At 36.7% G+C, this 25,096-nt stretch overlaps 1 protein-coding gene across 1 annotated transcript; it reads right to left on the bottom strand.

Annotated features, from left to right (window-relative positions):
* Positions 1–18,894: 18,894 nt before the first annotated feature.
* LOC110916323 (13S globulin seed storage protein 1) lies at positions 18,895–23,207 on the bottom strand. The gene is made up of 7 exons (XM_022161093.2): positions 23,198–23,207; positions 20,992–21,035; positions 20,869–20,907; positions 20,295–20,380; positions 20,076–20,182; positions 19,192–19,828; positions 18,895–19,107 (listed from the first exon to the last, which is right to left on the bottom strand). Exons 1-7 carry the CDS (start codon positions 23,205–23,207, stop codon positions 19,038–19,040), a joined length of 993 nt encoding a protein of 330 aa, XP_022016785.1. The 3' UTR covers positions 18,895–19,037.
* Positions 23,208–25,096: the final 1,889 nt, after the last annotated feature.

Raw genomic sequence — 25,096 nt, 5'->3', positions numbered from 1 at the left:
GAAGGTGTAGGATTTTCAGACCCACTTGAACGAGCACTTGAGTTAGAGGTAGCAGTTGATGCATTGTTGTGAGGTCTTGAATTATTTCCTCGGGAGTTGTTGTCTCTATCAGATCTTTCCATTTTCGGCTTTCGACAATCCGGTGCGAAATGCCCATAGATACCGCAGTTGTAACATTTTACCTTTGACATGTTGACTCCCATTCGAGTCTTTGTCTGACCTCCTATGAACTTCCTACCTGTCTTCAACAAAAACTTCTTCGCTCTACGGACTAACAGTGCCATATTGAGTTGTAGATCAAGTTCTTCCATTTCGTCTTGATCTATCTGATCAAAGTCCTCATCGAGACTTGACGGTTCAACGAGCTTTCCAAGACAGAAGTTCTCGTAGGCAGTCATGAAGGACGCCAACAGACTCATATTTTCTTCAATCAACTTCAAACAACTTGCATCTATCTTAGGAATGTTCAAACTTGTTCCTTGAGATTTCTGAGCTCCACTAGAAGAGTACATCCATTGATTGGAATTGGTTGTTCCACTTGGACTAAAATTGTTGCTTATAAAGGCGTGTTCACTTGTAGAACCTTCATTCTCCGAATACAAAGCAACACCGACTCCACTGTTACTACTCTTCTCCATTGGTTTCGAAGCCTTATATAACTGAGGATCTTGGATCTTCTCGAAATCCGATGCTTGATCTTCCATATTCCAAGCATAACCCCTTAGTTTTTGAACAGCTTCTTCCAATGAAAGCTCCTCATAGAGAATACCCTCTCTAATCAATGCGGTGTACATGTTCCATTCTCTTGAAAGACAATTCAGAAACTTCTCAACCTTCTCAAATTCAGTGTAGATACCCTCTTGACTTCTGTCAAGTTCGCTCAGCAGATGATAAAATCGGTTCACTGTGTCATCAAATGATTCATTTCTTAAAGCCTTGAACACAACGAATTGAGTCTTCAAACGTTCGAGACGTCGCTTCTTGTACATTTCGTTTCCTTCATATCGCTGGACCATACTATCCCACAATTCCTTTGAGCTATTTCTCTTACGGAACGTATGAAGTATAGATTGCGACATTGCCATCGTTATCATTGACATAACTTTCTCTTCACAGTGAAAAAATCTCTTTTGGTCGTCAGTGAGTGCCAAATATGTATCAATCGTCAACGTACGTACTGGAGTAGCTCCACATCCTTTGACAATACACAACCAGATTTTGATGTCTTTCGCTCGTACATACCTTTCGAAACGCTCTTGCCACTCAGGAAAATCAAGCTCGTTTATCAACAAAGGAGGTTTGTCGCTACTTCCTAGCTCAGCATTGTGCTTGAGGTTTTGCACCATTGCAGTCAGATTGTTGTTTGCCATTTCAGAAAACAACAGTATGTTTCCAAGTAAGAACTGTGTTACTGAAAAGATTTTCTAAGTCCAAAACCTGGAGAGAAACACGGAGTGAAATGTCTGAGCTTTAAACAGAGTTGCGAAACCCGGATCACACAAACCTGAAATAAAACACAAACAACAGAAAAACTCGGACTACACTGTTAGAAATTTAAACTCAGACACCCTAAGAGTATAAAATTCAGACTCTAATGAACTCTATAAAATTCGGACACTAAACTCTTAAAAATACTGTAAAAATTCGGACTAACTACACCTTTTAGAATTCGGACTCCTAAATAAAAGAAAAGTCGGACTAGGTAGATTAAAAAAATTCGGACTCCTAATAAAGAAAAGAAAATTCGGACTAATTAGCTAGATGAAACTCGGACTCTACTAGCTAGATGAAACTCGGACTCTACTTAATGAAGACTCAGACTAAAATAAAAGATAAAAGTCGGACACCTAACCTATATAAAAATTCGGACAACTAATTAACTACTATAAAATTTCGGACTAATTAACTAAATAAAGACAATTAAAACTCGGACCTCTATAAAGACAGTTATAAAGTCGGACCTAACTATCTAAATAAAAAGTCGGATATATGACTTAACTAACTAAATAAAAGTCGGACAAACCTAAACTAAAATTCAGACTAAGGAGGGACTATTAAAAATTCGGACTATGTTGATGACTAAAAGTCTGACTCAATGTTAAGGACTAAAAGTCGGACACACAATGTTAAATGACTAAAAGTCGGACAAGGAGAACCTAATAAAAGACTCAAGATAATTAATAAACTTGGACTCAAGTACAAGTGCTAGACTAAAAATTCGGACCTGGGTAAAATACGGACAGAGATTTTGAAACTCAGAACAGGTTCAAAACTCAGAAGAACCAATCCCCAGACTATCTCCCCAATGTGACTTCACACTGGTTCAACAATAACCTGGAGACACAAACACGTAATTTAAACTACGGACAAAGTTTCCAAAGATCAAACTCAGAATCTTTTTTCAACCTTCAAACTCTGTATGAAGAAGAACCAAAAACCCCTGTAAAACCCAGATGAAAAACAACACTAAAAATCACCAACTACTCAAAATCCATCATCAAATCACTAGATATGAATGAAGAATCATGAATAAAACACAAAAAACTCACTAAACTCTCACTAAACCCTATCAAAGTATGAACTTTTCTCACCAAAACCTTCAAACTAAGAACACCTACAGTAGTATGAGCACACTGCTCTGATAACACTTGTTAGGCCTCCTAATCCAAGATCTCACTCAGCTAAAGCAACCAAAAGGTGTGCGGAATCCACCTGATGATTAACCACTGCAGATGAAACACTAGTATTCAAGGATTTGAGAGAGAAATCAAGAATACACTGAGTATTCTTGATGAAGAAGATGAATATGAATGACGTCACTCACACAAAGCAGCCGCCAGACAAAAAACAATGATTAGGGTTAGGTGCACAGAATTTCACACAGAATCGTTACCTTGTCTATTCCACATAAAGATATATATACAAGGCAAAACCCGGACTTTCAAGACAAACTAGAAAGCCCAGACAAAACATACAACACTAACAAAACTCTGACCTTTGTGTCCTATACAAAACTCAGACAAATGACTAACCTAAAACATGGACAAAATGTCCAAGGATAAACTTGGGACTACAAAACTCAGACAAAAGGCTTGGCCAAAACTTGGACAAATTGTCCTAGGATAAAGTTGGGACAAACTTTCAATGAATGTACAATAAAGACCCTATAACTTGGGAGACATGCACTTATCACCTAAAGTGCATTAACAATATATATATATATATATATAGGATCTGGGTCATTTGTGAACAATCCCTTAATAGTGAACTATTTGAACTAATACTAGCACTTGATTATCAATACACAAGTGTTAACCAATAGTAGGATTTGATCAGAATTTATTTTATGATGAAAATACACTAATGTATTTTATGATTTGATGATGTAAATTAATGGCCATGATTTATTCACTCAGTTCACAAATACACTACTGTTCATTCTAGAATTTCATCCTATATATAAATTAGATACGTCAATTTGTTATCTAACAATAATTAAATATTATTTTTATTATATTGTCTTTCGTGAGCTTTGTCGAGTATTACTCGAGTAGTACGCTGTTCATACTCATTTTTGTAGCAGTGTAATGATTTAATATAATATTATGTGATATGTAATGATATGATATGATATTTACACTAGAGTAAACTACTTTTTGAGTCCATGTTTTAGTGGTTTTAACTAGCTAAGTACAAAATCAAAATGTTGAAGGCCCCGAGTCCCTTACGGCTCATTTTATAACGTTTTGAGTCCAGTATTTTATTAGTTTTAACCAGTTGAGTATAAAATCAAAAGTACACGTATTAAGTTTTAACCACTTGAGAACAAAATCAAAAGTACATGTGTTAAAAAGTTGTATTCAAAACTTTATAAAATGAGCAGTTAAACCTTTTTATTTTGGAATAGCGTGGTTAAAACCACTAAAACACAGACACTTAAAAAGTAACTTACTCTTTTATTTATTATAGGAATCAACTAGTAGGTTATGGAACAAAAACTAAGAAAATAGTTTTTGGTTTTTGGATTTGGATTTCTAGACGTCGATGGCTTTCTTTCGGTTAAAAATACTCATTTAGGAAGTAGTGATGACATGATATAATGTTATGTGTAGAGATATCATATCATATATCATATATATCATATTGTCTCTATCCAATCGTATCATATAATTTAATATTATATCTTATTATATCAAAAGGAATAAAATATGTAATATTACAACATAACATAATAAGCACCATGCATTACATTACAATCTAATATAATATAGTACAATAAACATAAATGCCTGTGGGATTTCCCTCCAACACCCCTCCACTTTCACAATTAACACTTTTAATTTCTCTCTCCTTAACTTTTATAATTTGCTCCTTTAACCCTTCAACTTTTATAATTAGCATTTTCACATGGTTATATTTGTGTGGTGTTTTAGGAACTGTGTTTGCGTTTATACATATGGTTTTAGCCAGTTTCCGTTCTCATGGGTTTTTACATTGGTGTTTGGCCTAAGCTCTCATACACTACACTGAAGTTTTAACCTTCGTGTTTTTCCTATAACCATATAAACACTTTGCAACATTACGAATCATTGAAAAATTCCATTTTTGTCCCTCCAGCCTTTTGCGTATCTAAGGTTTTTACACTTTTTCACTAACTTGGTTATATCTACATGGAGTTTTAGGAGTTATGAACTATGAAAAACTTCATTCCTTCTTTTGAGTGCATTGGGTTTTACTTAAATTTCCTTTAACACGACCATGGCTACAGGGCAAGCATTTTCAAAAGCATTGTGTTTTTCGGTAAAGTTTCTTTTGAGTGCATTGTATTTTACATAAATTTCAAGCCATCCTTTCGAAGTGTGAGATGTACCCGTGCCACAATGCAACCATGTCGTCATTTGTATCTCGTTCACCCATTCACACAACAGAGGAATGTCGTCGACTTCGGCGTTGAATCGAACCGAACCGAGCTACGTCCACACAAAAGTGTATCAACATAAACATTTATTCAGTTTTGCTACAACGTGGACGCCTGTTACAATAATATTTGGTAGACTATATGATATTGAATCCAACAGTCGAAAAAAAACCATCTTACCTTCCTATTTCGCTAGCGGAACTCATTACTGTTGGTGCACTTGTGTCTGTACTTTGTCTGTATTCAGTCTGTATGTAAACGATGTCCTAAATCAGTCTGTAAGTTGACCAAGTCAACTATCCTCCTAGTTTGACTTGGACAACATGATGTTTATCTGGATCGAAGGATAGCCTCGAAGGATACGCACCATCCTTCGAGGTGCTCGAAAGATATGGTTCGACCATTAGACATCGAAGGATGATCCTTCGATGTCCATGCTGATCCTTCGAGCTCCCTGTCATCGATAGATGATCCTTCGGACCATCTATCGATCCTTCGACCAAGACCTGCTGTGTATGGGTATAAATACCCATGCAGTGTGTTAGTGTGAAGTAGATGCACAGTTGGAGAGTTAGAGAAACTCTGCTGGAAAACACACACACACACACACTTTAGAGAGTTTGCAAACAAGATTGTAAACATTGTGCTTGTAACCGTAAACCTTCATACGTATTAATACAGTGGTGTTAATCGGTGAACTTTGTGTGTTCTTGTGTTTGTTCTTGCATCATCCCGGTTTGCCCGCTAGCTTGGATTCCGCACTCGCTAGTGGGTTAGTATAACAAGGTTTAGGTTTGTTCTCGATCCTCCGAGAAAAGGGACCTACAAGTGGTATCAGAGCCTCGCTCTTTACCTTGTTTAAAACCGGTTTGTTCAAGTTCTTGGTGTGTTTGGACACTTGGTTTAGCACCCGTTTTTGGTAGTTTTCTGCATAAAAACGCGTACTAAACCTATCGGGAGTGTTCGGGGTCGGTTTGGGTAACATAAAAATCGTTTTTGTGAAACCTTAATTTTTCCGGCCATATCTCCGGTGTGTTTCCGGTGACCAGTTCTTGAAGATAAGGTTGCTTATTTTGGCAAAAATTTTTGAAAGTCAAAAGTTGGTGAAAAAGTTGTTGACAGAACCATCCTTTCTGCCGAAAGTTGGCTCACCAACCACATCAACTTTTCACCAACCTGTCGTACTTTGTGTCAGTGTGTCAGAGCTGTCGAAAGATATCCTTCGACATCGAAAGATATCCTTCGACATCTTTCGATCAAAGGCAGCTCGAAAGATAAGCATCCTTCGAGTAGTCTTTCGAAGTCTAAGGGTTATCCTTCGTAGTTGGAATCTTTTCGAAAGTTGGTTGTCCGAAAGATAAGGATACATCTCGAAAGATAAGGATCTTTCATTGTGAATCTTTCGAGATCAGTATTCGAAAGATATAGATCTTTCGAACTGTGAATCTTTCGTGATAATCAGTCGAAAGATAAGGATCTTTCATTGAGAATCTTTCGAAGACTATTGCTCGAAACTCAACAGTAATCTTTCGATCACTGTTGATCCTTCGAACAAGTCTTGATCTTTCGATCAGATTGTATCTTTCAATTGTTGTCTTTTTGTTGTTAACAGTTTGTGGTGTGTAGGTTATTTGTTAATTTTTGATCACAATGAGTTGCACAAGTCCTTGGGATTGGAGTACGGATCCACAACCAGATCTGAAACAGATGTCGATGGCTGAATATATGACGAGTGCCATTCCAAAACAACAACAATCAATAAGTTCGTGTCAATGGGCTTTGGTATCCAATCAAAGTCAAAGTCTTCAGAATCTTCTGATTAGTGAGAGTGAAACAGGCAGTAACAATCGTCCACCAAAGCTGAACCACATGAACGATTTTCCATCATGGAAAGGCCGATTTCACACATATGTTCAAGGACAAAGCACCGACCTTTGGATGTGTTTTGTCAATGCATTCAATGAAAGTCTTGAAAGTAGAGCATCCACTTCAGAAGGTTACACCAATATGCTTGAAAATGACAAGAAGGCTTATGAATTGGAGAAAAAGGCATATGCCATACTTACTCAAGCACTCAACAAAGACATCTACCATCAGTTTTCATATTGCAAGACCACGAAAGCATTGTGGGATGCCTTAGTTGCTAGAGGAGAAGGCAATGCAGCTGCTCGAAAGTCTAGGCATGATTTGTTGAAGAAAGAATTTGAATCTTTTCAGTTTTTGGAGAACGAGACTCTGAATGATATGACCACACGTTTCTATCATTTGATTAGTGAAATGTGTGCTTATGGGGTGGCAGCTACTCAACAAGACATGGTGAACAGGTTTGCTGACGCCCTACCCCCAAAATGGAGTTCGTTTATTGAGCTGTTGAAGCATACTAAAGCTCTAGATGAGATTAACATCTATGAGTTCATTCAGAAGCTGGAACATAAAAATGATGAAGAAATTAGGAAAGCAAGGCGTGCTCCAGCTCCTCAGAATACAGAAATGTATTTGCCTGGTTTTGGTCCTTCAGCTAGTTCTGTTCAGCAACCGAAGCTTCAAACTGCTTTTGTGTCCAATACGAGTTCTTTTCCATTTCCTCAATCTACAGCTGCTCCACCACAACCTCAATTTGATCCGAGGTCTTACATTCCTGTTCCAACACAGCCACAACCACAACCTCAACAACAACAACAGCAAGCTCACTATACAAGCAATCCTCAACCTCAATCCCAAAGTCATCACACAATCCGAGTCGACAACTCAAATCTTTCACACCTTAGTATTGAAGTTGCTAAGGAACATATGGAAATTATCAACACCATGGTCAGTGCTTACTGTGGTTTGGTAGCTGGTCAGCTTGGAAACATCAACATGACCAATGAAGATTATGATCAGATCGACAAGGAAGAAATGGAGTTGATGGATATTAAATGGGCTTTTGCTAGTGCGGTTAGAAGGGCAAAAGATTTCATGGCGAGAACTGGAAGAACTTCGTTGGAAGGAAAGAAAAACACGAAGTATGGGTTTGATATTAATGCCGTCACGTGCTTTAATTGTGGCGAGAAAGGGCACTTTAAACGTGAGTGCACTCGACCAACAAAACACGGCAATCACAACCCGTTCAGAAACCAGACTAATGCGAATGCCCAACAAGAAAACCGTGAGAGGAGGATGGTGGCAGTGAACAACAATCAGGGACAGCCTGGAGCTACCAATCACAATCGGGCTTTGGCTGTTCAAGCTGATGAAGGATGTGACTGGTCAGTGCAGTTTGGTGAAGGTGATCAAGGAAGTGGAACTGCATTGTATGCTAAAGTCATCGAGCAGGTTCATAAAGAAGAATCTTCTGGGAGCGATGACAGTTCTGGTTATTCGGGCAGTTCGGATGAAGAAGGCTCTGTTTCTGGGGATAATCACTCAGAGCCTGATGTGAATGAAGAAGGAGATGATGATATACAGGAGCTACTGAATGAAGCTGATGAGCTTCAATGTCAGAAATCAATTCTGATTAGGAAGGCTGCTGCTACATCAACGGAAATGGAAAAGATATTCTCTGAAGATGGAGCTTTTTCTTTTCAAACTGCCTTTATGGCAAATGGTTCAGCCTCTACTAGTCAGGTAACTTCTGAACCTCCTGCTCCTAGTATTTGTAAATCATGTGCAGATATGAAGCTTGAATCAGAAAAGCTTCATAGTCATAATCAGAATTTGGTTATTGAACTGTCAAAATGCCAAGAGGCAAACATGGCTTTAACCCGGAATGAAAAAGAATTTAAATCTGTAATAGAAACATTAAAGAAAAATGTGTCCGAGGTTAACAAAGTAGTTTACCACAAACAAGTAAGTATAAATGAATACATTAATCTTGTGGAAGAAACTAAGAAGCAATTAGCCATTGCCCAATGCAAGCATGATGCGATCAAACAGAAATTGGATAGTTATTCTAACTCCCGATTTGTGCTTGATCACATCATAGACGTTCAACAACTGAAAGGTAACGTGAAAGGTGTAGGGTATAAGGCGTGTCCACCCCCTTTGATGGACAACTATACCAAGATGCCTGATGAAGAGGAAATGCCCCGGTATGAACCCAGTGTGCCTTTGAACTTTGAGGAATTTTCTACTGGCCTAGGGTTCAAACCGGAGAATTCTGAAAATACATCCACAGAGCAACAGGAAGCTTCAACATCCATGAAACAAAGTCCTCCAATCATCGAGGACTGTGAGTCATCGGATGATGAATCAGAAGTGGATGTGAGTGAACAGGATAACTCACTTAACAAGATGAAAGGAGTTGTCATTCCCATTGAGAATCACATCCTTTGTGATCCTGATACTCCTGAGGCTTCATCTGTTGAGAAGCAAGTGATTGATCCTGTCAAGGTTGATAAGACAAGTGTGTCTACTGTTAAAAGCAGTAATGTGTTGTACACTTTGGTTGGAGATAATAAAATCTACTCAGATCATGTTTTTCCAATTAAAAATGTAAATAAATCTTTGATTGACAAAGTCTTTGAAGACAATACAAACAAATTTTTGGGAAAAACACTTCCGGGAATTGTGGTAACACAATGTGATCCAATTCCTAAGGCTGAGATTAGGAAACAATTTGGTAATCAAAAATCTCCAACCACTCGACAACCTACTGCTTCTAAGGGTAAACAACCACAACGAGCTCCAAAGCCAAAGGCTAAAGTTGAAACAAAAGGAGCTCGTTACATGAAGAAAGGAAAAGATGTTAAGTTTGTAGCATCAAAAGGTACAGATAAAATTGAGACTTTTGAAAACAAATCAAACACTGATTTTGTACAACAAGTCAAGATTTTGAAACGAAACAGTGATAACAATTACACCCAACACACAAACGGGTGTGATGAAAAAGCAAGTACCTCAGGTTCTACAAGCTCAACATCTGGTAGTCGATCAAGTTCTCCTAAGTCTGTTGAAAGGAGAACTTGTTTCAAATGTGGAGAAATTGGGCACATTATCAGAAATTGCCCAAACGTTCCAAAGAAGAAGTTTGTTGAAAAGGCTCCACCTGAAGCAGTTCACCCTCAACGTCGGTCAGTTTCACCTAAACAAGATAAACGAACTGTAAGAGAACAAGAAACTAAGCAACGACGTAAGAACGTAAAAACTGTTGAAAAAGCTTTAAAATCTGAAGTTAAAACAGTTCAAAAGGAACCAAGAGTGTCACAACCTGTAAAACCAGAATCTTCAAAAACTGGTAGGCACAGACAAACTTGGTTACCTAAGTCGGGCGACAGTTCAGGGGGAGCAGTTGTTCTTGAAAACCATCAAGAGATAGAGCTTACGTATCGTGATGCCAAGGGACGACCCAAGACCACTAAGGCTTGGGTCCCCATTCTCAACTGATGTGTTTATTTGACATGTGCAGGATGTTCTAGGAGGAACTATTAATAGTCATTGGATTGTTGATAGTGGAGCATCCAGGCACATGACTGGCGACTTACGGCTCCTGTATGACGTGAGAAATATTAGAGGAGGGTATGTTGCTTTTGCGGGTGATAAAGGAGGGTACATCACTGGAGAAGGAAGTATCTCCAATGGCATCGTGTGCTTTGATAAGATCAATTATGTGAAGCAAATTGATCACAATCTTCTCAGTGTGTCGCAAATCTGCGATAAAAAGTTCTCAGTGATTTTTGATGATGCTGGCTGTTATGTGCTGAAGCCTGGTTTCAAAATTCCACAAGAATGGGTTCTCTTATCGGCTCCGAGAGTTAATGATCTTTATATTCTCGACATGAGCCAGGCGATTACAACATCTGCACAAGTTACTTGTTTTGTCTCAAAAGCCACAGAAAAGGAGTCTATATCTTGGCACAGAAGAATGGGACACATTCACTTGAGAAAAATGAACCATTTGGTGAAAAATAATCTTGTGAATGGTGTGCCTGTAAGAAGTTTTCATCTACAAGATATCTGTGTCTCTTGCCAAAAGGGGAAGCAAACGAAGAAGTCTCACCCTTTGAAGAAAATCAACACTGTCAGCATGCCTCTCGAACGTCTTCATATGGACCTTTTTGGACCTATGAAGCACAAGACAACGTTTGGTGATGCTTATTGTTTAGTAGTTACTGATGACTACTCTAGATTTTCTTGGGTATCTTTTATGGCACACAAAAGTGAAACTCCTGGCATCCTCAAGGATCTTCTTACAATGTTGGAGAATCTCTATACGTTGAAAGTGAAAAGGATCCGAAGCGACAATGGAACTGAATTCAAGAATCAAGTTATGGATGAGTTTTGTACTTCTAAAGGCATTCTTCATGAGTACAGTTCTCGTTATACTCCACAACAAAATGGTGTCGCTGAGAGGAAGAATCGAACTATTATTGAAACTGCAAGAACAATGTTAGTAGAGTCGGAACTCCCTATTCAATTCTGGGGGGAGGCGGTATCGGCTGCATGCTACACGTTGAACAGAGTTCTTACAGTTAAGAGACATGGCAAGACTTGCTTCGAACTCCTTCAGAGAAGGAAACCGGATCTTTCTTACCTTGAACCATTTGGTGCTCCTTGTACTATGATTGAACCGGATGGAAAGTTTGGTGCAAGAGCTATCGAGGGTTTCTTCCTTGGATATGCAACTCCGAATTTTCGTGTTTGGAATCTAGCTACCAAAAAGATTGAGCTATGGAGTGAAGTTAGGGTTCAAAGGTACACGAGTCCTGTTAGGGCTCCGGGTGATCCGTGGATGTTCGATTATGATGGATTATTTAACTCCTTCAATCTGCCAACCTTTGACGAAGAATCAGCAGCGGCTCGAATGTTGTTGGAAAGTGACAACGCTGCTGTCTCGCCATTGGTTAGACCTATTGTTGTTGATCCTCAAGCTTCTACGTCAGTCAACAATATGGTTCAAAATGAGGTTTATGAAGATGCTGCTGATTATAATGACTCTTCTGAAGATGATGAATATCATGATGCAGCCGAAGGATCTTCAGCTCCAGCTGCTCCTGTTCAAGGTGCCTCTGGGGATACACCTCATACGCAGAATATAGATACTGCTGAAGGGAATGCATCCACTTCTAACCACATTCCTGGTGTGGAGTTGGTTGTTGATCTTAATCTGAACAATTTGGGTATCAATGCTCGTGTGCCAGATAATCCTGAAATGCGGATTCACGATACCCATCCCCAGCAGAATATCATAGGAGATGTCCATCGCGGTGTGCAGACGCGTAATCAGCTGAGAAACAACCGGAATGCTGGTTTGTATTCCGCTATAAGAGAATCTGGTCAACAAAATGACTGGTCCTTCGCGTGTTATGTGTCACAAGAAGAACCAAAGTCGTGGAAAGAAGCATTGAAAGACAGTGCTTGGGTTGAGGCCATGCAGGAAGAATTACAGCAATTTCACAAGCTGGGTGTTTGGAAGCTTGTTGAAAAGCCTGAGAATTACAAGAAGATTGGCACTCGATGGGTCTTCAAGTGCAAGAAAGACGACCGTGGAGTGGTTATTCGAAACAAAGCTCGTTTAGTCGTTCAAGGTTTTCGTCAGATAGAAGGAATCGACTACAACGAAGTCTATGCACCAGTTGCACGTCTGGAAGCTATTCGGATCTTTCTGGCTTATGCCTCATTCAAAGGATTCAAGGTTTACCAGATGGACGTCAAAAGTGCATTTCTACATGGTGTGGTTGAAGAAGAGGTATATGTCGAACAGCCTCCAGGTTTTGAAGATCCTGTTCATCCCGATCGGGTTTGGTTGCTCAACAAAGCTCTACATGGTCTTCATCAAGCACCACGAGCTTGGTATGCAACCTTATCTACATATCTGCTGGAGAACGGTTTTCGAAGAGGTCTTATCGATTGTACTCTCTTCATCAAAGAACAAGATGGAGATCTTCTTCTGGTTCAGGTATATGTTGATGATATTATTTTCGGTTCTACTAATGATGTTTTGTGTAGGAATTTCGAGCGCATCATGCAGGATAAGTTCGAGATGAGTGCTATGGGGGAAATGAATTTCTTTTTGGGCCTACAAGTGCAACAAACGAAGTCTGGGATATTCATCCATCAGACTAAATATGTTGGAGACATCTTGAGCCGGTTCCAGATGTCCGATGCAGCGCCTATTGGTACCCCATTGCCAACTAATCCTGGAATTACTCCTGACTTGAAGGGTGAACCTGTTAGCCCTTCATACTATCGCGCGATGATCGGATCCCTTATGTATCTCACAGCATCAAGGCCAGATATAATGTACCCAACATGCCTGCTTGCCAGATATCAAGTCAACCCGAAGGCCTCACATCTTGCAGCTGTCAAAAGGATTTTTCGTTATTTGAAGGCTTATCCAGACACCGGTCTGTGGTATCCTAGGGATAATAACTTTGACTTGGTCGCATTCAGTGATTCTGATTTTGGCGGATGTAAAATCGACGGCAAATCCACAACGGCTGGATGTCAGTTTTTAGGAAATCGCCTAGTCACCTGGCAGTGCAAGAAGCAGACGTGTGTCGCTACATCAACATGCGAAGCTGAATACATTGCTGCCTCAAGTTGTTGTTCACAAGTTCTTTGGATCCAACAACAATTGCGGGACTACGGTTTTGAATTCCTAACTACTCCTATTTACGTTGATAATTCTGCTGCTTTAGATATCACTAGAAATCCTGTGCAGCATTCAAAGACCAAACACATCGAAATCAAATATCACTTCATACGTGATTGCTTTGAGAAAAGGCTAATCGATGTTGTTAAGGTCCACACCGATGACCAACGTGCCGACTTATTTACCAAAGCTTTTGACAAATCTAGATTTGACTTCTTATTATTGGTAAATGGCATTAAGGTCAAGCAAGAGTAAAACCAACATCGGAAAATCATTTTTGTAAATATCTTTGTGTGTTTTTAAATTTATCTTAGTTTGTTGATTTTAGGGGGAGTAAATCCAAAAATCGGAAAATACAAAAACATCGAAAAATTTCAAAAACACAAAAACAATAGAAAATCAAAAATGAGTTTCCTGGAGAGCAAAAGAGAAAATGATAGTACATCAGTGGTCTATCCAAACCTCTTTATACCTTAAATGCAAAACGATAAGCAGCTCTATATAAGATGTATCGGTAGGCTCACAATCATTTTAAAGTGTGCAGGGTGATATAAATCTTAATCGACTGAAGACCAGGTGGGAACCATTCATTGGCATATGGTCTTAGTACCGAAATTTCGTTTGATAGATTGCCGAGGTTCTGAGATATTCGGTCTTTATGCTGCTTATCATCTGGGTATCATGGTTGTATCTTTTACCGAAAAATAACGGGGACGCAAGTCTAGATCTTCCATGATACTATACATACGTGTACATATTGCATACTGCATTCGACCTCAATAAGTGATAAACAATCACATGTCCATAACAAATAAGTGATAAAATATCACATTTATCCGGGTGTCAAGTTCGTCTCTCTGCTGTACGGAAGTACTGACCTGTTCACGGACTTGCACCTGTGCCCTCATGCATACGAAAATCAAGTTCCTCATCAATAAGTGATTATATCACAAAGGACTTGTTTTCAAATCAAAATAAGTGAGTATCTCACAATTTATACGGTCAAACAGATGATAATCGGTATACTCACCGGTAAGATGAACTCTCGTGCATACCTTGATACGGGAATGTGTCGTGATGTGGATGAACACCGGTCGGTAAGTATAAATCATACATTAACGTATCCTCTAAACATGATTACATCTGATAAGTTGAGCTTAAGTGGACAACAATACCGATAATTGTTATAGGATGCTTATCTTAATATTAACTAACTGAACAACAAGAGTGTTTTGGCATGACCGTACACTGATATGATTCTCTTACCCTCGAAACTCGCAAAAAGAATGTTTGTATATATTTATTTACTGTTTAACTTTTATTTGCTTTCTTTTAAACAGTTTCGTCGTTTGGTGCATATCAGCACGACATTAGCGGTGATGTCGTTTGATAACACTCAAAGGATTTTAAATTGTTGTCTTTTTATTTCAAAAACACACCTGAAATCTGTGTTTTAATATAAACTTTATAAAAGCCAAAAAGATTTTATTTCTACTTTATTTTCGATCGTACGATGTTGGAGCTCAAGTCTTCGTTGCCTGAAACCTGAACGAAAACCAAACTGACTAAATCTTCATAAACGGTCGAAATTTGCATGTTTTGAAAGTTAGAATTTAAAATTTGAAAAATTTATTAAACTTTCAAACTGTCGGACGGTGCTTGATTGTGACATGGTCATTCGTGTGTCATTTATTTATACTATATTCCAAGCAGTTGTTCTCATTACGCGTTTAGATTTCTTGCATGTGCAGATTCTAAAGGCAAGGAGAACATGGTCGATGACTAGCTTTGGAATGAAGACACGACGAGAAGGCGCTCTAAAGATGAAGATGATCGAGTTGCCGCTGGCCATCATCAACACCACAAGGATCTCACTTCATAAAGTTAAAGTATTTCACGAGCATAACTCAAGGGGGAGCTTATGTTAAGGGGGAGTTTGTTAACACACTGCCTACATGATACGGGTAGTTTGTTGATACACTCTCTGCTTTCAAGACGTGAAGACTTTGAAGATCCTCCGACCATGAAGACTTGAAAGGACATCAGAGTTTTGGAAACTCGAAGACCAAAGACTGTCGAAGTTCGAGACAAGTCTACATCTATAGAAGATAAAGACAAGATAAAGACAAAGCTACAGCCAAGGGGGAGTTTGTTGGTGCACTTGTGTCTGTACTTTGTCTGTATTCAGTCTGTATGTAAACGATGTCCTAAATCAGTCTGTAAGTTGACCAAGTCAACTATCCTCCTAGTTTGACTTGGACAACATGATGTTTATCTGGATCGAAGGATAGCCTCGAAGGATACGCACCATCCTTCGAGGTGCTCGAAAGATATGGTTCGACCATTAGACATCGAAGGATGATCCTTCGATGTCCATGCTGATCCTTCGAGCTCCCTGTCATCGATAGATGATCCTTCGGACCATCTATCGATCCTTCGACCAAGACCTGCTGTGTATGGGTATAAATACCCATGCAGTGTGTTAGTGTGAAGTAGATGCACAGTTGGAGAGTTAGAGAAACTCTGCTGGAAAACACACACACACACACACTTTAGAGAGTTTGCAAACAAGATTGTAAACATTGTGCTTGTAACCGTAAACCTTCATACGTATTAATACAGTGGTGTTAATCGGTGAACTTTGTGTGTTCTTGTGTTTGTTCTTGCATCATCCCGGTTTGCCCGCTAGCTTGGATTCCGCACTCGCTAGTGGGTTAGTATAACAAGGTTTAGGTTTGTTCTCGATCCTCCGAGAAAAGGGACCTACAATTACATGTATAAGCATTACCAAGATACAATATGTTGAAATATATATAAAATCCTTAGACAAGGATTCAGATATCCCCCCTCCCCTTTTGTAGAGTTCATGGAAAATAGTCCAAATGTGGATAGGTTATTGAACAAGTTGAACTTTAAGTCTAAGATACATAAAATACAAGAACAAGGAGGCTAGTTAGCAGATTGAAGATAAGAAGCAAATAGCCAGCAAGTGCAATACAATTTGTGTTGATTATTGTGAATTCATAATCCGTTAAAAACTTCATGTGTACAACATAAAGAGATGGCACTCATTTTTCAAAAGGACTTTGAATTAAGTGTTACTAGATATTTCTTGAAAACATCTTGATTGTGCATATGTTTTTCTACCATCACAATGTTGAAACATATCACAAACATATATATTACCTTCATGCAAAATGTACCTTCAAATCAAGACAAAAGCAAAAAAAGTTCCAAACGTGGCTATGCAATCTTTACACGTTATCACTCTAAAAATGAAAGCATGAATCTTAGTCGGATCTAAAACAATCATTAAATCTATTAAGAATCTAAGAAATTGCTTGTGTGCTTCTTAATTTCATGGTTGTCTATATAGTGAAGTGCTTCGGTCTCCTCCACCTAGCACATGTTATATTATTAATTTTTAGTTTTTTAAAACATCTGATTTTGCATATGTGAATTTCTACCGCCAGGTATAACACAACAGATTGTATCTCATTCTTGTAAATATGAACCTTGAAAACTAAACAATGGCCAAAAGCGCCAAAACTTGGCTTTGTAATCTTTACCCACCGTCACTCTCAAGACAAAGCATGAATCCCGATAGGATCTAAAATAAATCTTAAAATCTAAAAAGAATCTAAGTAATCACTGGAGTGCTTATTTTAGGGTTGTTACTAGACTACGTTTCGAAAACTGTCAAAGATATGTGATCATAAATCATATCTTCAAGTTAGGACATTTTATCTTTTTGTACACGTTTTTATAGTAAATTAAGAACGTATTTTTTAAAGGAAAGAAGTTGTTAAAATGTACTCGTTTGTTGTCATATTTTTGCGAGAACATCCATGATTATATGTTCACAACGTCAAAGCACATCATGAACATAATACTCTCCTATTAAAATGCACCACAAAATCTATGAAGAATCTAAGAAATCACTTGTGTGCTTCTTAATTTCATGGTTGTGACTATAGTAAAGTGCCTCAGTCTCCACTTAGCATGTGTTATATTATTACTCAACAAGATACATATTTCAACGTGAGTTGGAAAAAAATCATATGTGGAAGAAGTAGTTGTCATAACAATGGGCTCCCTTATATATGTGGATGTGTGTTTTAATGAAGTTGGTTAAAAGTGACATAGAGTTAGACAACTATGTGATATGAAAAATGAGAATAGGTTTAATGGAAATACTTGATTTCTCCTTCTCAAACCCTTTAAAAACTTCATGTGTATAATACAGTGAGACTCATTTTTCACTAGTAACTTCAAATGAAGGGTTATTAGTTTATTTTCAAGAACAAATTGATTTTACACATTTGTTTCTTTTGCAATGTCACTACGCCAAAATAGGGATACAGCCACACACAAAAAGTGTGACTATATGTCTTTCGCCACACATATTTTTTTCAGGTCAAGTGTGACCAAAGCTCGAGTCATCGTAGGTATCATACGGCCACACACACTTTTTAGTGGCCGTAGAACATAAAAGTGTGACTAAAGGGTACAAACATTTTTTGGTTAAAATCTAACATTTTCTCCGTTAAGTGTGGCAAAAGGATAGCAACGGCCACATGTATTTACTTTAAGTGTGATCGTTACTATTATATAGTCACATAAATTACCAAAAAAATTTGTTTTAGCCACATAAATTAAAAAAAAAGTGTGGCAAAAATGGTTGTTGTTATCAAGCATTTTGCCCATTTAGTGTGGCTAAAGGGTAGAAACAGTCACATGTATTATTATAAGTGTGATCGTTTCTATTATATAGTCACATGAATTTACTGTAAGTGTGGTTGTTTCTGTTATACAGACACACAAACAAAAACAAAGTGACTATGGTGTGGCTAATGATTGTTTATAGCCACACGAAATCTTGTAATTTTAAGTGTGGCTATTGTCTAACCTTTGGTCACATATATTTTTTTCTCCCATAACTTTTGCTATAATATCGTCACACAAACAAAAAACGATATCACGAAAGTGTAGCTAATGGTTATGTATAGCCACGTGTTGTAATGTTAAGTGTGGCTATTGTCTTACCTTTGGTCACACATTTTTTTCCCATGACTTTTGTTATAATTTCGTCACACGAACAAAAACAATATCACGAAAGTGTGGCTAATGATTATGTATAGATACATGAAATTTTGTAATTTTAAGTGTGCCTATTATCTAACATTTGGTCACACATAGTTTGTTTTTCCATGACATTTGTTATGGTTCTGCCACAAAACTGACGAAAGTGTGGCTAACTATTATGTATAGCCACATGAAACTTAACAATTTAAGTGTGACTTTTATCTAACTTTTTGTCACACATATTTATTGTGGTGTTATGTGGCCATTTTTGTATAATTAGACATTTTATTTTCAAATTTTTGTAAAATTAAAACATAAGTAACCATGAGAAAACCTAAAAACCAAATGACATTAACAATAATAAACCAAAATCCATACATAAGTTTTCAACTTAAAGACTAATTGAAGACATAAACTTCTAATCAAAACCTATCTACAAAAGTTGCAAAGGATATGCCTAAACTAAGAACTAATTCCAGGCTTACAAATTACGACTATGGATGTATTTCCAGCCAGGTGTCCAAAAACAGGTCTGCAAAATTAAGTAAAATCATACATCAGAACAAATAAATTTCAGTTTTACACTTGAAGACTCAACTTTATTTATATGACTCACTTTGAAGAAGTTGTGACGGAGAAAACCTCCAATCCACAATCATTAGCAATCTCTCCAAGAGCATAGAATTGAGGAACAATGAACAAGTCACCTTCTTCAACTTTACTATGCAATGCAGGCTTTCCTTCGCTACCCACAACCTTAATCCGACCACTTCCCTTACCGACATAACATTTCTGGACCGATCCATCAGCAACATAACTCGACGCCAACATAGCACTGCCCTCCAACTTCACAAACTTTGCACTTAAACCAATCTCACTGAGCACTAGCAAGTTCTTTTCTGTCAAGGAACTGATAGTTCCACCACATTTCACAACCACCTTACCCGATACATCATCAAAGTTGGCATATAATTTACCTTTGGTGTGACAACTTGGTTCTGGGAATTTGATCCCTTGATCAAGTTTAACAAGCAATGCACCTTGTTGGCTTGTTACCACATCTTCTGATTCCTTTTCGTCCAGACCAAAGGTTTTATCAACGAAGTCGGATTGAAATCCAGCTAGAAGTCCCAGAACTCCAGCCACAAAGAAGTAAGTGAATTGGCCAGGGACCAGGGCTTTGCTGCTGTCACCCAAGAATACAATGACTGCATCACTGTCGCCACCGTTAAACCACCATGAAACCACCCCTGCTGAAAGTGGATTTAGAATTTCTTTTCACGGGGTCGGTATATACAGTACGGAAGGCTGGAAATACATCAGTAATTCTACATGTAAACTAAGAAAATCACAATATGATCTAAGTGACCCATAATCTGACCAAAGTCAGAGTAGCAATCTGCCCAAACTCAGAGCAATCTGGCCCGCTAAAGACACTTTAATCTGATGCAATATGACCTTGAACAATAGTAACTCCATAGGGTTCCAAGGATAACTTACGTATCAAATCAAACAGGTTAAATATAAAACGTGATAAGACATTCTTTGAAGGTTCCTTGCACCATAACTGTAACTTCGTATTCACGTTGGTATCAGGGTTCCTCAATCTGGAAGTCATTAAAAAAATATTACAAAAAGTTGTATCATCAAAAAAATATTACAAAAAGTTATATTTAGTTGAAAATGGACATTTAAAGTACGCACAGTGGAACGTGTTACCTGTTTATGTGGTATCTGTTGTCGAAGGGGTCGGGTTGATTATTACCATTGTTGCTGGGGTTTTTCTCAAACTGTATGGTCTCGTGCTATAATGAAGAAACTGTGTATAAAATTTACTAAATTTATTATAGTATTTGGATTGTAAGTGGCTGATAACACTCAAAAGGGAAAATTTAGCTGAGTACGTCTCCCCTACCCGGGTACGCACCATTCCGAATAACATTGACAATTCATAAGTGATCTACTTTGAATGACCTGCATCTGAAAGGAACCCCGACACACTATCAGTGTCTACATCTGAAAATCATCCATCTTCCTCCTTACACAGTTTTCTCCATCAATCTTTGTTTTCCTTTCACCATGCTAATGTTGCTGACATATGCAGACAAAGTGGCAGCTTTGAAGTCGCTTTTGCAAGACATGAAAAGGCTCTTAATTTAGAAAAGATCAAGGAATGAAGCTCCGTGTTAAATGAGGCAAGGGCGAAACCCACAAACCTGGCGAGTAATAAGGTACCTGGTGAATATGCGATACACTTTAAAAACCTAACATGAGACCATGATTATCAACGAACTCCTTTTCCATTGAGTTTTAGAGCAACCTTATCACAAGCCTAATCAAAAAACAATGAAAGTCATGACATTTTAGAGTAAAAGAATGAACCATGAATGGTTTGTAAAAAAAAAAGGTTACTAACCTGGTAGTTCAATTTCACTGTTGGACAATCCAAGGTAAATGTACCTACAGAAAAACAATGATAAAAACCTATCACCAAATCAAACACAATGCATTCATATTCTGTACATCCCAATTTTTTGTTTGTCACATAAAAGAGTGTTAAAAGGATTTCACAATTTGTTCTTAGAATCCTCACTATAGAACAATGGCGTAGGAAGCGGTGTGTGGTTAGTCAACACTTAATCACTATATTTAACTATTTGCATCTAGTGAGCACCATTATGCATCAATTTATCAATGGATTTAACATAACACTTACATGTAGATACAGAAAATCATTAATACAACTAAAACCATAAACAGATCATATACGAATAAACAGATGCATCAATTTTCCAACAGATTACGAACTCACATGGAAGATCCTAAGGCTCAACTTTGTACACATCAACATCCGAAACAGCATCAAACTGGAAAGGTAAAACTTCTGTCCTCGATTTTGTAACAACTAAATATAAAGTTGGAGAAGAACTGCTAAATTTTAATAGCAACATATCATAGACTTATGTTTTAATTAAAGGAATCCATAAAACTTCTTTGCTCATCACATATAGAGCAACTGTTTTGCAAAATTAAAAAATCCAAATACAAAACTTACCGATAATGGTGGGTACCCCGAACGAAGCAAATATAGAGCAACTTTTCCATTCCGTCGAACACCTTTAATTTAAGCAGGTTTCGAGAAACTTCCACGCAATCGGCACATTATTGGACCAAGATAAGTGTGAAACGAGCAATTCAGCGACCTTAGCTGACGATACGGGTACTCCGGCCGATAACAACGTCGACAAGGGCTCAAACGCCCACATCAATAGATCATCGCCTTTAATTTCCTCTTTTGGTTCGAGTTAAATCGCGGGGAAGAAAGCCAACAGAGCAAAAGTTAGGGTTTGAAGATCTTTTTTGCAAAACCACAAAACCCCGTTTTGGAATCTTTCACAAAATTAGGGTTTCAAGATCCTTTTTTCTACTTCTTTCTGCAAACAATAAAACCCTTTAAATCGTAATGCCAAAACCAAAAAGAAAAGGAAGTGTCCTAGTTTATGAGATCTAGGTTAAGAAAAATGAGAGGGAAATGGAAAATTTTTGGGTCGTGGGAATGAAAATTGAAGTTTATTTTTTTATTTTTTCATACAAATAAAAATAAAAAAACTTATAATATAATACAATTTTTCTTTTTATACTAAATAAGTGTATGTCAATTAAATTTTTTAACAAATGATGTATAACATTAAACGCATCATTGTCGACTTTAAATAAAATTTAATAAAGATTAATTATGAGGATTTTTTTATCAAAGTATAATCCTAAAAATACATTTTAACATCATGATGAAAAGTTTTACCTATTCATAAATATTTTTTGTGGGAAAAAAGCTCATTTAACATGATGATCAAAAAGCATTACCTAACCATGTATATTTTTTATTTTAATTGGAAAAAAATATGAAAAAATGTCGCTAACTATGTCCATATTACCCGTTGAAGTTCTTAAAGCCCAATATGGTCCATTATAACATATATAATATAATATCATCCAATGTGATCCATAAGGCTTAATATGGTCTATTGAGACATATATGATCTACTAATGTCCATTATCGTCCACTAAGGCCCAATATGGCCCATTAAAATATATTTTATCTACTATTGTTCATTGTAGTCCATTAAGGCCCAATATGGCTCATTGAAACATAAATGATCTATTATTGTCCATCAAGATTCATTAAGGCCCAATATGATCCATTAAGACATCCACGATCTACTATTGTCCAACGTTATCCATTAATTAACCCCAATATGATCCATTAAGACATCTACGATCTACTATTGTCAAACGTTATCCATTAATTAAAGCCTAGTGAGGTCCATTAAGACATCTACGATCTACTATTGTCCACTGTGATCCATTAAGACATATATGATCTATTATTGTCCAATGTGATCCCTTAAGGCCCGATATGGTCCACTAATACATATATGATCTACTATTATCCATTGTGATTTATTAAGGACCAATATGATCCATGAAAACATATATGATCTAATATTATCCATTGTGATCCATTAAGACACTAGTTGGTCGATTGAAACATATATGATATACTATTATCCATTGTGATCTATTAAGGCCCACTATAGTCCATGAAGACATGTATGATTTACCACTTGCCATTGTGATCCATTAAGGCCTAATATGGTCCATTAAGACATATACGATCTACTATTGTTCATTGTGATCTATTAAGACCTAATATAGTCTATATACGATCTACTATTGTCCATTGGGATCTAATAAGACCCAATATGGCCCATTAAGACATATATGATCTACCATTGTCCATTGTGATACATTAAGGGCCTAATATACTCCACTTAGAGATATATGATCTACTATTGTTTATTGGGATCTACTATGGCACAACGGGGTCCATGAAGACATATATGGTCCATTAAGGCATCAAATTCATCTACTATTGTCCGTTGTGATCTATTAATGGCAAATATACTCCATTAAGACATATATGATTTACTATTGCTCATTTAGGGTCGCGAGCTCGATGAGTGAAGCTCGGGCTCAGGTTCGTTTACTAAATCAACTTATTTTTAGGTTCGGGTTCGACTCGTAAACAAGCTTAAATAATGCATTTTTTAATTGAAAGTATTATTTAATTGAGAATACCGAGCTCGAGCTCTAGTAAACGAGCCGGGCCGAGTTATTTGAACTACAAAAGTTTAAAGAGATTGTATACCTTCAAATTTGATAACACTACAAAAGTTTTACTCATAAGTATTCATATATAAATACTTAAACTACAAAAGTTTGAAGCTATTGTATTATCTACCTAATCTAATTTAATGTAACCTTACTTTTAATAAACAATTTCATTATTTTAAAATTAAAATATCGTTTTTAATACTTATTCTCACTTTTATTATAATAATTATTATTATTCTAATTAATACATATAATGAAAAAGATAATTATTATTTTTATTATTATGTCGTCATATTATTTGATTTCATTATCTTATAACTTCCTAAAGTACATGTATTAATATAAATATGATATTTTCCTTTATACCTAAAAATTTGTGATACTATTATTTACATCATATTATCTTATATTATTAGGTATTTGCAATTAATTTGTAAGGATCATAGGTATTTGGAGTTATATTATAAGTTATAAAACAACTATTATAAACAAAGCCTTAAAAATAATTCAAACAACATTATAATTTTGATTTTTAATATAACCCAAAAAATACGTTGTAAGGTTGTAAGATTGTTTTTTGTTTTTATTAATATTAAATAATGTAATTTTTTAAGTAAGAATATTATTTAAGAGGGAAGTTTTGGATGAAATATTTTGAGGGAAATTCAAGTTTATATTGAAATATTTTGGGGGGAGGTTTTAGGATGAAATATTTTGGGGGGAAGTATAAGTTTTAGTATAAAATATTTTGGGGGGAATTTTTAAAGATATGGTAAGTTTAACATTTGGTCACACATTTTTTCCATGACATCTGATAACATCTCGTCACACAATATAAACAAAGTGACAATGTTGTGACCAATGTTTATGTAAAGCCACATTAAATTTTGTAATTTTTAGTGTAGCTATTGTCTAACCTTTTATCACACAATATAATATATGTGACCATATGTATTAGATTTAACGATATTATTAAACATATGTTGTAGTCGTAGATCACATTTGGCCACAAATTTATAGTGTGGCTGTTTTTTCTTAACTTGTGGCTAAAAGTTTCGAATACATTTGTTTTTAGTCACATGAAACACATATTGTAGTTATAGATCACATTTGGCCACACTTTTTAGTGTGTCTAATAAATGTCACATTTTTTTTTCTTAAAGTGTGGCTAAAGATTTTGAATTCATATGTTATTGGTCACATGAAAACAAATAATGTGATCATAGATAACATTTGGCCACACTTTGCTAGTATGGCTAATATATGTCACAATTTTTCCTTAAAGTATGGCTAAAAGTGTCAAATACATGTGATTATCGTCACATATAACAAAAATATGTGGCCAT

The sequence above is a fragment of the Helianthus annuus genome, chromosome 1 (assembly GCF_002127325.2).
Source record: "Helianthus annuus cultivar XRQ/B chromosome 1, HanXRQr2.0-SUNRISE, whole genome shotgun sequence".
NCBI lineage: Eukaryota > Viridiplantae > Streptophyta > Magnoliopsida > Asterales > Asteraceae > Helianthus > Helianthus annuus.
Note: the sequence above shows the minus strand (reverse complement) of the source record. Positions and strands in the feature narration are given on the sequence as shown.

Excerpts from the sequence above, each read along its gene's own strand:
- LOC110916323 (XM_022161093.2), bottom strand. Across the intron at positions 20,381-20,868 it reads TAAAACTCAATGGAAAAGGA|CACGAGACCATACAGTTTGA; the intron begins GTTCGTTGATAA and ends TCTTCATTATAG. Across the intron at positions 19,108-19,191 it reads TCCGTCACAACTTCTTCAAA|ACCTGTTTTTGGACACCTGG; the intron begins GTGAGTCATATA and ends TTAATTTTGCAG.